The sequence below is a fragment of the Sinocyclocheilus anshuiensis genome, unplaced genomic scaffold (assembly GCF_001515605.1).
Source record: "Sinocyclocheilus anshuiensis isolate Anshui unplaced genomic scaffold, SAMN03320099.WGS_v1.1 scaffold1214, whole genome shotgun sequence".
Taxonomy (NCBI): domain Eukaryota; kingdom Metazoa; phylum Chordata; class Actinopteri; order Cypriniformes; family Cyprinidae; genus Sinocyclocheilus; species Sinocyclocheilus anshuiensis.
The window spans coordinates 78355-92953 of record NW_015555777.1 but is presented as its reverse complement, the minus strand read 5'-3'; the positions used below and the strand labels follow the sequence as shown (position 1 = coordinate 92953).

Sequence of the window (14599 nt, the reverse complement as noted above, 5' to 3'; positions counted from 1 at the left end):
TTTGGGGCTTGTTTTAAATTTTCAATTTAGTTTTGTTATTTACATTTACATTAAATTTAAATTTTGTTATTTAGCAAATGCTTTTATCCAAAGCGATTTACAATAGAAGCAATCAAAACCAACAAAAAAGCAATAATATGCAAGTGCAATATTAGTATATTATTATAGTGTTATATTTCAATTTCACAAAGAAACGTACAGTATTTTGTCTAAGCAATAATAAAAGGACACATTTAATTTTAATTTGGCTTAAATCTCATTTTGTTAAAAAAAAAAAGTGAATCGAATCGAATCGTGAAATCAAAATCGTGACTCGAATCGTGAGTTGAGTGAATCGTTACATCCCTAGTCTGCACAACTTTTTTGTACAAGTTCAAGTTGCATTGTTCAAAATACGTGTAGTAGCACAGCAGTGCATACCTGTTTACATTTAATTAAGGTGGACTAGACTAGACTGTAATACAAATAGTTAAGTTTGCCAGGTGCATACAACATTTATGACAGGTTTTCATGAAAGTGATGGTCAGTTTGTCTGCTTGACAATCCCATTTTGCACTGCAACAATAAAATTGAAGTGAGATAAACACTGAGAAATGTTTTTTTTTAGTTAAAAGAGATGTTGCCAAAGTTTTTGTTTCGGGACATAATTTGAAGTTGGAAAAAGGTAATAAATTGCAATATATAATAGAATATCGCAATATATTTAAAATCGCAATAATATTGTATCGTGACACAAGTATCGTTATAATATCGTATCGTGGGGCCTCTGGTGATTCCCACCGCTATCTGTAAGCTTGCTAGGTTTTGGAACACAGCATAGGTGGCATTCACTTAAATGTCAAATCCACTTCCACCTTAGCAATCAGGTGCAAGTTCATGTCCAGTTATTTTAGCACTCAAAAGAGGAACTAAGTGTGTGTGTGTTTGAGGGATGGGTTTGAGAGTGTGCATTTTTGTCAACATTTTACTTTTTGAGTGTGTGCGTGTAAGCTTAAGTACAACTAGAACACAAAATATAGTGCTGGGCAGCTTCCTTTCTTAAGAAAAAGATACAAATCTTTTTGAAAAAAAAAAAAAAGTCTATGAGTGACAAACTCGCTGGCAAAAGAGTAGCAATGAGCAACAGCTAATGAAATCCCATGTCTCCCCAAATGCTGTTTAAATTTTTTTTTTTGCTCCAATCAGTGTAAAAAAATAATCTGCGAGCCATTCCTTTGTGTTATTTGTAGACATGCTGTCAAGAATCAGCTCCTGTGTTGCTTTGTATATAAAATTTTGCTAGAAATTTGGAATCATAATTTCAGTCAGTAATGGGAATATTCTAATTTAATGTGTAGTCATTTATGCACTATCAGTAGTTTACATTTAGTTGTGTAAAGAATGCCTAAACACAACTGAAAATAATAAGCTCAGCCTATAGTTATTATGATGAACGATTACAAAGACGAATATGATTTGATCATCAATGAATCATATCAAGCACAAGACCAGGAATGTGTGTTAGGAAAGTGGGAAGGATCTGATCATTTACCAGATGATAAAGTATAAAAACCCATTTCGATTTCAGACAGAGAGCTGTGAGAGCAGTTAGCACGTCTGTCATCGTAAAAAGCAGCTGTCGCTGTTGTGCCGCCAACACAAGGGCAACATCCCACTGTTAACTGTTCAACATCAATTTAGTTCTGACCGCGCCGTGTTTAGGAGTTCATACAGACGTACTAATACAGAAATACTACATTTACCGTATATATATACAATCAGCATGTGTGAGATGGGAGTTTGCGAGTGTGTTTGTGTGAGTATTTTACGAGTTTGGCAGTAAGAGGGGGCTGATTGCAGTGTCTTGCAGGCGCACAAAGGCCTGGCTGTGCCGGGAATGAACCAGGCAATCTAGGCCGTAAAACTGCTATGTGTGGTATCCAAGTTAACAATGGCAGTTTGCAGCCCGAGAGTCAAATTCTGCTCTGCCCACTCTCCTTTCTCGAAAGTGCACGAGAGTCAAAAAACACACATACATAGACACGCAGACTTTCTTTCTCTTCTCCCTGGGGTAACAAAAATACATTTATTTAACTCTTAAAGCGGCTAATAAAGTCATGCACGCACATAAAGAAGCACTTTGTTGAGGAGAGTTGTGCTACTTCTCTAAGCAATCTGAATTATAATTTTCGCTTGGCAGACAATAAAACGGATGGAAAAATTCATAAACTTGCATTTAAAGAGAATCCCGAGCCATATTTTTGGAACCAGAATGTCTTGGCCGTTAATCAAACTGCATGGGAAATCTGTTTTGTTTTGTATTGTATTGTATTGTATTGTATTGCTTTGTTTTGTGTTGTGTGTTGTTTTTTTGACTGACATTTCATAGTTATTTGTTGCCAGATTAGATTTTTTTTTCTTTGTTTGTTTACTGAAATAAAGATAAAACCAATTATAATTTGAATTTTTTAAAATTAATTGTCTGTATAAAATATATATATATATTTTTTTAATGTTATAGAATATGTAAAATTCTGAGATTTTATAACATTTATATTTAATGCCAGTATTTAAATATAATTTTCACATTAACTTTGGAAGCAAAAAAACTAAAAAAAAGAAAGAAAAAGAAAAAACAGCACACACACAAAATTAAATAAAAAATAAAACTAACCATCATAGAGATAAAACTACCACAAAATTTACTTAAAGAAAAACTGAATAAAACAGAAATAAAGCTAAATCAAAACTATGATGACCCTCCTTCAAATTACAAAACTACTATGCTTTAGGTCTGATAGACAGAAAGATCAGATTTTTGCTGCCTGTCTGAACAAGACTTGAGGATATGGGCTCTTTTTACCTGAACCAGTAAATAACCCTCTAGCAACCGATCAATCACATAGCAACGCCTTGGTGACCAATCACAACACTCACACACATTTTCTCAAAAAGAGGTGTAAAAATGTCTTTGGTTTTATTATTAAACCAGATTATCATTTGAAAGAACTTTGATGCACCGTGGTATATGAATGTAGTAATACCTGATACCATCACTTGACATTTTTTAAATGGATAGGGGACATCATTGGGTCTGTTTTCTCTGCTCTTATCTCCCACGTTTCTTATTACCTGCGAGAGGCCGTGTCAGCCTGTCTGTGAGATCCTTCTATACCTGCCTTTGTGTTTACACACCTCTACGCACACACGGCTCATCAGTTTTAAAGAGACAGCCCCTCTGAAAGCAGCGGCCCCGAGAGAAGTGTGTGTGTGTGTGTGTGTGTGTGCGTGCTTGCTTGCTTGCGTGTGTGTGTGTGACGAAGAGAAAGAGACAAACGGCCCCTCCTCTGGCTGCACGGGGAGTGAACACTGCTGATTACAATGAAGCTCCGCTCCCAGACCTTTTACTGCTGCTACTGCTCTCTCTCCACTCAACATTCTGCTGATCTCTTCCTCTTGTTCAGTGGCTGAGGGACGCCTGCTCAGAATGGTTGCGGACTCCAGTGGTGCAAGAAGTCAAGGGAGAGGTAAAGCACTTTTTAAACTCTTAAAGCTCCCATTGAGCAACTGTTTATATCTTACTTCCTTTGCGGATTGATAGTTCTTTACTGTATTACCTGTAGCACTTCATATGCTTCATTCATAACTTTTACAACAATTGTGGATCTTCTGTTTTGAAGGCATGTTTGCGGTTTGAACCGTTTTTATTGTGTAATTGTGGGTAGTATTTGCTGTTTCTTGTACCTGGAGCATCACTCAGTGGCTAAGAGAGGAAATCACACAGTTAGAAGGTGTATTTTTGGTTTGTGAGAAGTGAAGGATTTTACCCTGATGTTTTGTATTTAGTGTCTTTCAGTCGTTGTATCTGTTTCTCTGATGTTTGAATGCCATCCTTTAGCTCAGAAACTGTTGAATTGAGCTTGTATGTTCTGAGTGCATCATGTTTAACTATTTCATTACCGAGGCGAATGTGGTGCGGCAGGTATTTTACGATGTCTTTGTCTATCTCACCTTCTCACTCCATCTCTCTCACTCTCTCTTTCTCTCCCGCCCTGCTCTGCCTCCTCTTCCGCAGGTTGCAAAATGGATTCACTTCAGTGGCTCTGGTGGAAAGGGCAGCAAACGGAAAAGAGCAGGGCCCAAGGTTAACTTCAAAGAGGTAAGACCCCGCCAAGCAGGCTTTAAATAGATCTCATCCCACCCGTTTGTCTTCCCTGCATCTCTTCCTAATAATTTCCACCTCAGCTCGGTCACTCCATATTAGGAAACATCTGTAGTTTTGCTTAATCATGCCTAATGAAGTACTCCAACTTCTGCTCTTCTCAAGTTGCTGTTTAAGATTCGCTCAAGTTTGCACGTAGTTTTGTTGTGGAGCACCGCTATCAGATTTTAGTGCGCAGATGATGTACTGAAGGGCATTGAATGCTGGAGAAGGGCTCACACATATGCCCGTCTCGTATGTCCGCCCCTTGGCCAGCCAACAACAGAAGAAAAAAATCAAGGCATGGTCTGAAATAGCTTGTGCCATGTGATGGCAGTGAGTCACTCCTTTGAGGTTTAGCTTTAAAATGGCTGATCTCCTGCCAGGGAAGATACCTGTTGCTCATTCTGCGTGAGTTTATGCATGTGCATGAGCGTGATGTTTTTGTGTATTCTTTTTCTCTCTGTGTTTATCGAAATTTTGAAGTTATGCATACGTGTATACAGATTCCTCCATAAGTCTTTACCCAAATTGTTAAACAGTTTGTCTCGCTGAAACTCTCGCACATGTGGAATCTGCGTGCCGACTGGCTGTACACCAAACAGTGCGGTCGAGCCTTTATTAAAGAATGTTCACAAATCAGACGGCAGAATTAGCATCATAAACTCCTGCGTGTGTGTGTTGAGCGTGTGTATTGCGTGTTTCATCTAGGGTGATTTAGGTTATGTCATCTTCAAGTTTCAGCACTGATGTAATGTCTGCCCCGAGATCCTGTTTTTGTCACTTCAGTGGTAGGTGTGTATATTTGTGTGTGTCAGTGGCTGGAGCGAAGAGATTATTCTGTCTGAATATGTCTTAGTCAAAGGACATTCTTAAGTGTTACGTTTTACAGCTGCTACCATCTGAAGTGTTAACCCTTACTGAAAGTATTGTTGTGGTGCCAAGGTATAGTGCTAATGTCAGATGGTAATTCAGTGGTATTTTGATATGCATTAGGGTTCAAATGTCTGAGATCACTAATAATGTTATTTTGCTTTTTTTAGTTAAAATAAAATAAAAAACATAGTATATTATATTATTTTAGGTTTAGGATTTCTAAAAAAAAAATTAAATACAATTATGACAAATAATATCATATATCAATTTTCATTTTATGTCTTTTCTTTGTTTTAAATCATTCAAAATCCTTCCCTAGATTTAAGTTAAATTATTATAAATTATAAGAAATTCTAGTCTAATATAATATTTCTTTTAATTCTTTTATATGATATTTTAGGATTTTAGATAATTGAATCTAAAATAAAATAAAATTTATTTTAAAGCTAGAATTTATTTATTAGGATTTTGAAAAATTGCTAAAATATTTTAGGATTTTACAAAAATGTGTAAAAAAGCTATATAATGTTCTTCATTTTAAGTCTTAACTTTTTTTTTTACTACTTTTTCTAAAACAGTTTTTTAGATTAAAATATAATATAATATAATATAAATTACATACAATTAAGAATATTATATTATTATATTACATTATATTATAACTTTTCTTTAAAATTATTATAAATCCTAATCTTTTTCTAGGTTTGAATAAAAAAATAAAAAAAGATTTTTTCAGTGTGGTCTTTTTGGAGCCCATTACATACTATGTATGGAATAATTGGCATATTCTTGTACCATGGTATTTCAAGTGAAGTGAAGTATGTACTCACCGATTTATCATATTAAACCAATTTTCTACTCATCATCCAGGTCTAGTTGGGGTATTTTTAATATGAACATGTTTTACAGATGTTAGCTGTGAGACCTTCCCACACCACACCTCTCTGAACGAGTAGAGAAGCTCAGTCTTTCTGGCACCTGGCGAATTGACACATTTGTTACATGTAACTTCAGAGAACAGTGATGGGGGGTGTATATCGGGAGAGACAGGCCCATGAAAGAGAAGACCAATTTCAGTCCAGTTGGCTCTGTACAATGACCAGGGTGGGGACAGAGAGAGAAAGAGAGAGAGCCAGCGATTGTTTGAAGTGGTGCCATAAAAGCCAACCTGAAAGGAAACACTGGTGACCCCTCCTCTCCTCATGCCCCCTTTCTCTCGCACCCCACCCCACCTCCTGCTTGTGTAAGGCAGTGGGAGTCCCTGGCTCTTTCCAGGTGTATTTTATATTGCACATTCATGGACTTCAAAAGCAGGCGCCCCATCCTCAGCTCACCCATAAATCAAGCTCAGGCCGGGCCCTTAAAGCGACGGAGGGGCGAGAGGAGAGCATGTGGGCCTACAGGCAGTGCAGTGAACGCTCTCTCATAGGTAATTACATCATAGGTAATTGGCACTGTTCAGGTCCAGACACCCCCCGCTAACCCCAGACTGAGATCAGGGTCACTTTAATGTGAAATGAAAGTTTTGGGCCGGAAAAGAATGGGGTTTTATTGCCTCCCATTTGAGTATGTGTGGGTGTGTGTGTTTGGGGAGTTGCTGTGCTATATTAGTTACGCTTTGTGATAATGATCTTCATTTTGCTCCATTTTCATCCAAAGCCAAGCTAATGAGAGAGCCTGTCTGCACTGGCTAATCACAGAGACAGAGGGACCGACCTCTAGTACGGTCTCATACATTATCTAGCCTACCACATAGCTGCTAACCATTTATACAAGGTTAAATATTGGCATTGAGCCACAGGTGCCCTGTTTGAAAGTCACTTTAGCAGATTCTTGTATCCAAAAAGTACATTTATTTATTTATTTATTTATTTATTTCAGTGGCAGATGCTTAAGTTTATTCTAAGTTCTGAACTCGGTCACACTTTATTTTAGGGTCCAGTTCCCACCAGTAACAAACCATTAACCATAACTATGACTTTTGCCTAAAAAAACTCCTAATTTGCTGCTTATTAAAGGGGTCATATGATGTTGCTATTTATGCACCAAGAGCTTGTAACACTCCAAAAATTGAAATCGCATCATATGACCCCTTTAATAGTCAGTAACGTAGTTGTGAAGTTTAGGTATTGGGTAGTATTAGGGATGTAGAATATGGTCATGCAGAATATATGCTTTATAAGCACTAATAAACAGCCAATATGTTATTAATAGGCATGCTAACAATCATCTAGTTAATAGTGAGCATTGATCCCTATAATAAAGTGTTACCCTGAACTCTTACTTGCAAATTCATATAACAAATTGAGGATCTCTACATCACATAAACTAATACACATATATCTCTTGACTAAATACAAAGAACACAAACTTTTTAATTTTTAAAATTATTTGTATATTATATTTTTAAAATATTTGTATATATTATATTATATTATATTATATTATATTATATTATATTATATAGTGTTAATTTTGTAATTTTTTTAGTTTTAAACCAAAAACGTATAGTAGGTAATATTTTGAATTTTTTGAATTTGTTTATTAATTATAAAAGTAGAATAAGAATTTAAGTTATACGTTTCATTATTACATTACCATTCAAAAATTTGGGGTCAGAAAGATTTTTTTCACGTTTCTTTTCACATCTTTTATGATCACCAAGGCTGCATTTATTTGGTCAAAGTACAGTAAAAACAGTAATATTGTGAAATTTTATTGCAGTTTAAAGTAACCTTTTTTATTATAATTTATTTTAAAATGTAATTTATTTCTGTAATGGCAAAGCTACATTTTCGGTATCATTACTCCATTCTTCAGTGTCACATGATCCCTCAAAGATAATATGCTGATCTGATGCTCAAGAAACATTTAATTGTTAATAATGTTGAAACAGTTCCTTAATATTGTTGTGGAAACAGTTATACTTTTCTCAGTATTTTTTGAGGAATAGAACGTTCTTTAGCGTCGTAAAAATCTCTACTGTTACTTTTGATCAAAATTCATTCTTGCTGAATAAAATAATTAATTTCATAAGATTAAGTTTCTCAAAAGTGACACAGTTGCTCCATTCATGGTTCAAACCATGATCTTTTAGCTACCAGTCTAGTTTTCGTGTAATTATGGCCATTTTTATGCTTTTATTTATAGGGACAGTAAAGAAAGGATAGAAAGATTTGGAGAAACGATAGGGATCAGGAAATGAAATGCCAGCCAGACTCAAACTTGCATCACTCTCATTTAACCACTGCACCGCAACCCCTCATTGTATGAGCTGAGCTGATTAGGCCATATTGTTGGTGGTTTAGGCCATATTGTTGGTTTAGGGAACAGGTAATCTAAAGGCTAGACACTATAGGAAGTTCCTCAATGCTCTGAGGTATGGCTCTTGTGAAATCTTTCTTTGTATATACAGTGTCAAAGACAGGAATGCTGGGTTGTCTGAAATTAAGATCACATTCATGAGTAACATAATCCTTCCCTTAGACCGCAGCGCCTGAAACCATAGTGACACGCAGATACACTGAACTCCTAATCTATATTCTTCATGGTTATTTCTGCAATTGCTTTTTTGGCATTTGTTTTATACGCTCGTGTTCTCCTTTGAATGTTCGCTGGAATGTAGATGAAAGCGGTTCCTTGCGGGACGATGTGTTTTTGAGCCTAATCCAAATTCCTGTTGTGTGCTGACATTACCGTTACTCCGCATAACCAAATGGATGTTGCTGTGGCCCGTTCGATATTTTTGCGGTAATGTAAGCCACTCAGGTTTATTTTCGCAGGCCTCTGACAGCATAAACCCATTTTCCTTTTTACTACCGTGCACAGAGATGTCCAACAGAGCGCTTGATTGCCGTGACCTGTTTCCTTCTGTTCCTCAGAGTCTCAATCTCACTCTTTCCCTGAAGTTTTTTCCGTGCGCCGCATCCTGAACCCAAAGCTGATTTATGGATATGGGGGAAGAGATAAAGGAAGTAGGCCCCTCAATCCAGATCCTCTCCAAAGACCTGAGAGCACAAAATGACAGACAGTAGGTCTAATGTCTGAAGGTGTGTGTGTATGTGTGATGTGATAGAGAGGGGGATGTCTGCGTTTAGTGAATATTTTGGCATCAGACAGTGCACGAGTCAATCCAAAAATGTACGGTTACGTGCGACTGCCAGGGCTGGAATCTCATTTGCACTGTTATTAGAGACAAGCTCAGTTTGGTGGGATCCATGAGAAACAACAAACAGAAAGATCCATAAACAAAAGCAAAATAAGACTGACCTTTTCACTCGCTGCCCCTCCTTTGCCAGAAGTAAAAGGAAGAGGTGGGGAGCTGTCCTCCATTACTTCTGACTCATTCCTCACAAGAGCTAACTGCACGTCAGGGAAAATACAGGAATATAAAGGAGCTAATGCTGATATTGGCAGGATAGTGCCTCACTTACAGACAGATAAATGCATCATATCATATTTTCTTAATCAGTATATTTGTGGTTTTCCAGTAAAAAAAAAAAAAAGAAACACATTTTGAAATATTATTAAAACAAGATGCATTCATTTTTGAAATGTCTTAAAATGTATGTCTTATCTCATTGGTAAATTATTTATATTTATGTATTTCTTTATTTATTTAGTGGTGTTGTTATGTGTAAACCTTACTAAAGTGTGTATCCCATGTGTAAACATTAACTTTATTCAAGAAATGTTCTTTAAAAGATGAGATTTGTAAAGGGCCAAAAATGAAAAGTCAGTAAATTTGTATTTTTTTTTCTATTAAAAAATGAAATTGGTTTAAAACAGATAATATAAAAATGATTTTTGTTGTTTTTGTTCATTTATACTAAATAAATGGGGGAAAACAAAATTTTCCAATGTGTAAATAAAACCCCTTTACAATACAGATTCTTTGTAAACACTAAATATTCTTTAAAGTCATTTATTTAATATCTGTATACTTTGATCAGTATATGCAATTATTCATTTATCTGAGCCATAAAATTAGTATAATATATCTTGAATTAAATGTAATATATTAATATAATATATTTAATTAAATGATTTTTTTTAACCCATCTGATTTTTTTAATTTTATTTATGTCTAAACTTCTGTAAGATTTCTGCAAGAGTTTCACAGTGAAATAGGAAAAAAAATTGAAAACAAGTTTTTCTTTATGTAAATTTGTCCAGTTTTGTGTATTTTTACCGTAAAACCTGAGAAAAATACAGAGATTTTTATGTTGTGTAGGAGTGTGTGTGGATGTGGGTGAGAAGAGAGAGATGTCACATGTGTCTCTTGTCTGCATGTGTGGGAATGATCCAGGGTCCATGTCCAATTGTGGAGGAGCAAGTGAATGGCCGAGGCTGTGGAGAGGAACAAATGCTAGAGAGAATAAACCATGAAGTCATGTGCTTTTTATTACACTCACACACACACTACACTTCACATTCCTCACATTAGAGGGGTTTATACAACATGCAATCATTTAACCAGAAAAGTTATTTTAATATTTAAACTTCAAAGTCAGATGCAGATCAACTCAAAGCTGTAACCAGTATCGCCAACTGGATGACTGACTAGCGTTATGAAAACCTAAACATTGCACAAGTGCTGGTGTGTTTGAAGTGTGGCCTGGTTTGATGCATGCTTTTTAGTGTTAAATTGATTTTGTTTAAAGTTAACATCTACAGAACGTCTACTATAAAATAATGAAATTATCAATATACTGTATATGTTGCTTGCAAATCAATTTCAATGGCCGTCAATGATGCTCTTAAGAGGCAGATGATGTATTTACGACATCTACTGTACCTGTTGAAAACCATTGGCATACAGGCGCATACTGGCAGTTTCTCCACGTTTTTCCTGTTATTGAGGCTGAATTCCTGGATATGCGTGTGTATTAGCTTTAGCCTGCGCACACGTGTGCATTTTTATTGTGAATTGCATGGCTGAGAATTTCCACAGTCTGCTTTGTGCTATATGAGGATGCAATAAGCCATGTTCTCAAAAGAGCTCTTGCGTCCAACTTTCTATGCAAGCCCATAATAATCAGCAAACCTCATATTGCTGATGGCTTTTATTTGATACGGTAATTGGGCACTCTCGCTCGCTAGAGAACAGCATAGAGGGCTGTAATGTAGACCCAGGGTCTTTAAAAGCCAGAGCATTATATGAACAGTATGTATATAAAAGGCTCTGCCGCTCCTGATGCACGAAAGCAGAACTCTTGCGGTCTCTCGGTTTTTTCTCTCCTTCAAGCATAGAGCACTTTAACATGTGTCTGGAGACTTCTGGGTATCAATGCGGTGTTCAGCATAAGCTTAAAGGGATAGTTTACCCAAAAATTTAAATTCTGTCTTCAATAATTCATGTTGTTCCAAATCTGTATGACTTACTTTCTTTCCAGTGTTGTTTTGGACCCCATTGACTTCCACTGTACAAAAACATAATGGCAGTATATATAGAAATTGCTTCCACTCATAATCTTAAATCTGAAGCACATATTATCTGTGCTCAGCACCTGTTTTAAGAAAAACATCTGTTTTTCTCAGACTTCCCAAATCATAAAATGTTTGTACCGAACATCAAAAATAAACAGAATAAACCCTCCCAACAAATCAAAATGCCATTGGACTGATGCCATTGTGGAATGGTTTCAGTGATTTTCTGTCTCGCTGGCAGTGGGCCAGGAAAATGAGCCCTTATCAGATCCATTTGATGGCGCTATATTTGGGTCTTGAATTGAGAGGGGCCAGAGAGTGCGAAGTAATGGCACATACAGTAATAGCGGGCAGAAATAGCTGCCCGCCTGACTGGCACAATCAGTGGACTGCGTGTTGGATGGCTCGCTGTAATCATCGCTGCTTGGGCACAAAGGGAGGATGACGATAGCACATTAAAGCTCACTTACCATCGCACTACATCCTTCTGTTGTGTTTGCTTCATTCTCTGTTGGGGTCTGTTCAGCAATATGACACTCAAATTAAAAGATGTCCATATGCTAGCCCAGAGTTTCATAGAGAGTTTTGCATCCAAATTAATTTCTTGTGTGTGGGTGGCTGGCATTTGTTGCTTGTTGTACTAGCAAGCACTGAATCCACCAGCTTTAACTGCTCCATAGGTGTGTTACTGTACATTCACCTGCCTTTGCATTGTCGTTCTAATCCCTGCAGCCTATTATAACCTGAAACCCTAGATTGAGACCAGAAAATAGAAAGGTAAAATAATCTACAGCATGTAGAAGTAGTGTTTTTGACCTCTCATTTCGCAAGAGGTGATGCAAAGTCAGACACATCAGTGCAGTGGGAGATTTGGTTGCTTTTAAGAACTGTTTCCAATTGTGAGATTTCTAGAAAGCTCCAAGAGCGACTTTAGTGAGTGCCAAATCTCTGACCGTTCCAAAGAAAAGGCAAATATGAGTCATTGCTGATGAGTCATGGGACCTTGACCTTCAATTTTGCATATTTGGTATATTTACGATGGGTAAAGAATGTCTCATGGGTAAAGATGGGTAAAGATCAGTCATGGCCTATCTGTGCAGTTGTTTTACTTAATGTGTATTGTTTGCGTGCATGCAGTACTGAGCTGAATCTAAAGCTGAATCTGAGTGTTAAAATTCTGTCTTCAATAATTCATGTTGTTCCAAATCTGTATGACTTACTTTCTTTCCAGTGTTGTTTTGGACCCCATTGACTTCCACTGTACAAAAACATTCTTCAAAATATATTTTTTTGTGTTCTACAGAACGGAAAAAAAATCAGTATGCAATGACATTTACAACATTTTTAGCATACTCTTTTTTTCCCCCAATGACAGCTCTTGGGAGGAATGGTGATAGAGGTTGCTTGATCTGTGATTTTTGAGTCATGGAAAGTTTGTTTCGACAGTTTTTTTCAGCATAAGGGACACAAATATCATTGTATTATGTGATTCAGATCATTACGTTTTTAATCAGCAAAAACTCACTTTTCTCTCAAAAGCCTAAGCTGAACTTTTTTTCTGAGGAATAGGGCTTGAAGCTTTTAATGTGAGTGGTTTCCTCACCGAAAAATAGCTAGCAACATCTCCAGTGTCATTAAATACCACCTGTGTTTGTCTTTCCAGCGCACATGGAAAAGGCATCGGTTAGGAAATACACAGACACACATTGCTTTAACTGATTACATATGGTTGCCCCTCACTATTTCCACAACCATGACGTTCAAGCTCCAATTGGATTTATGTCAAATACTAATTTGCGAATAAAAGTGCCTTCTTAAATGGGAGGTAGCATATAACGCTCAAACGAGGCCCGTGTTAAACGACTCCGTGCATGTTTTGCGTCATGTTCCTTGGGCCTCATTTGGTGGGAAATGAAATCAACAGTCACGAATAAAAAACATAGTGAAGTGACTCAGGCATCACTTCATCTCATTTCTCACTGGTCGTAAGCGCCGTGCTCCAACATCTGTCTGGTAGGAGAAAAAGCAGCGTTTCGGTAATGAGCGAGGGAGACAGCGGGTCTCACGGACCTCTATGGTGCTATTAGCCTCATTGAGTTTCCCCCTCCCTTCTCACTCTTCCACTCTCTGAAGGTCTACAGAGCAGACTTGTAAAGCCCACAGCATACATGGCAGGCTCTTTGATGCAGGGGCTTAATGCTGTTGGGCTCACAGGCGCAGAGATTATCGAGGGAAACACATATGAATCCAATAACAGTCTTTTTAAAGGGTTTATTTGTCGTTAGGCGTACAGATCAATTTAGGCCGTTTTAGCCTAAAGTGCTTCCGTGGTTAAAATCGTGATAGGACTTTGGGCTATGAGGGCTGTAACTCTCCAGACTGCATTTTTCTCTGAAAGCTTGTAACAAATAGGTAGTTTAGAGGCATTGGGTGATTATTTTACTTAAGAGCTACTAAACTGCTAAATTTAGTAAAAAGGTCTGTTTCATTAATGACCAAATTACACTGCAGAGTATAAATTCAAGTGAAAATTAGAACAGATCACAAGTAGGCACATAACTGTGATGCAATATTGTCATATTTAATTGTAAATGTTGCATTTCTGGAATAAAAAGTTTTTTATTGCTTTTTTAAGCTTTTTTTATGAATTAGTATAATAATTCTATAGTTCTGCCATTTAATTTATTCTCATTTATTTTAAGGAAACATACTGTTAGTTTGGGGTTGTATGATTTTTAAAATGTTAGATCTCTCTTATGCTCACGAAGACTGCATTTATTTAATTTAAAATAGAGTGAACACAGTAATATTGAAAAATATTATTATAATTATACATAAAATAACTTTTAAATTTTCATGTATTTTAGAATTTTATTTATTCTTGTGCTGGCAAAGCTGAATTTTCAGCAGCCATACTTGCATACATTTTTTGATGAATAGAAAGTAAAAAAAAACTGCTTTTATTAGATTTTTTGTATTAATGAAATTAAATGAAATTAAATGAAATTATTATTTATATATATATTATATATATATATATATATAATAATATAAATATATTTTATTTAATATAAATAAATTATATTTAAATAAATATAAATATATATATATATA

The 14599-nt window shown here is 36.2% G+C and overlaps 1 protein-coding gene across 1 annotated transcript in view; it reads left to right on the top strand.

Annotated features, from left to right (window-relative positions):
• aopep (aminopeptidase O (putative)) overlaps positions 1–14599 on the top strand; it is a 106511-nt gene that overhangs the window by 44230 nt on the left and 47682 nt on the right. Inside the window, exons 12-13 of the mRNA XM_016468482.1 lie at positions 3444–3506; positions 4055–4138. Of these exons, the coding sequence (XP_016323968.1) occupies positions 3444–3506; positions 4055–4138 (147 nt within the window). The remainder of the gene's footprint in view (positions 1–3443; positions 3507–4054; positions 4139–14599) is intronic.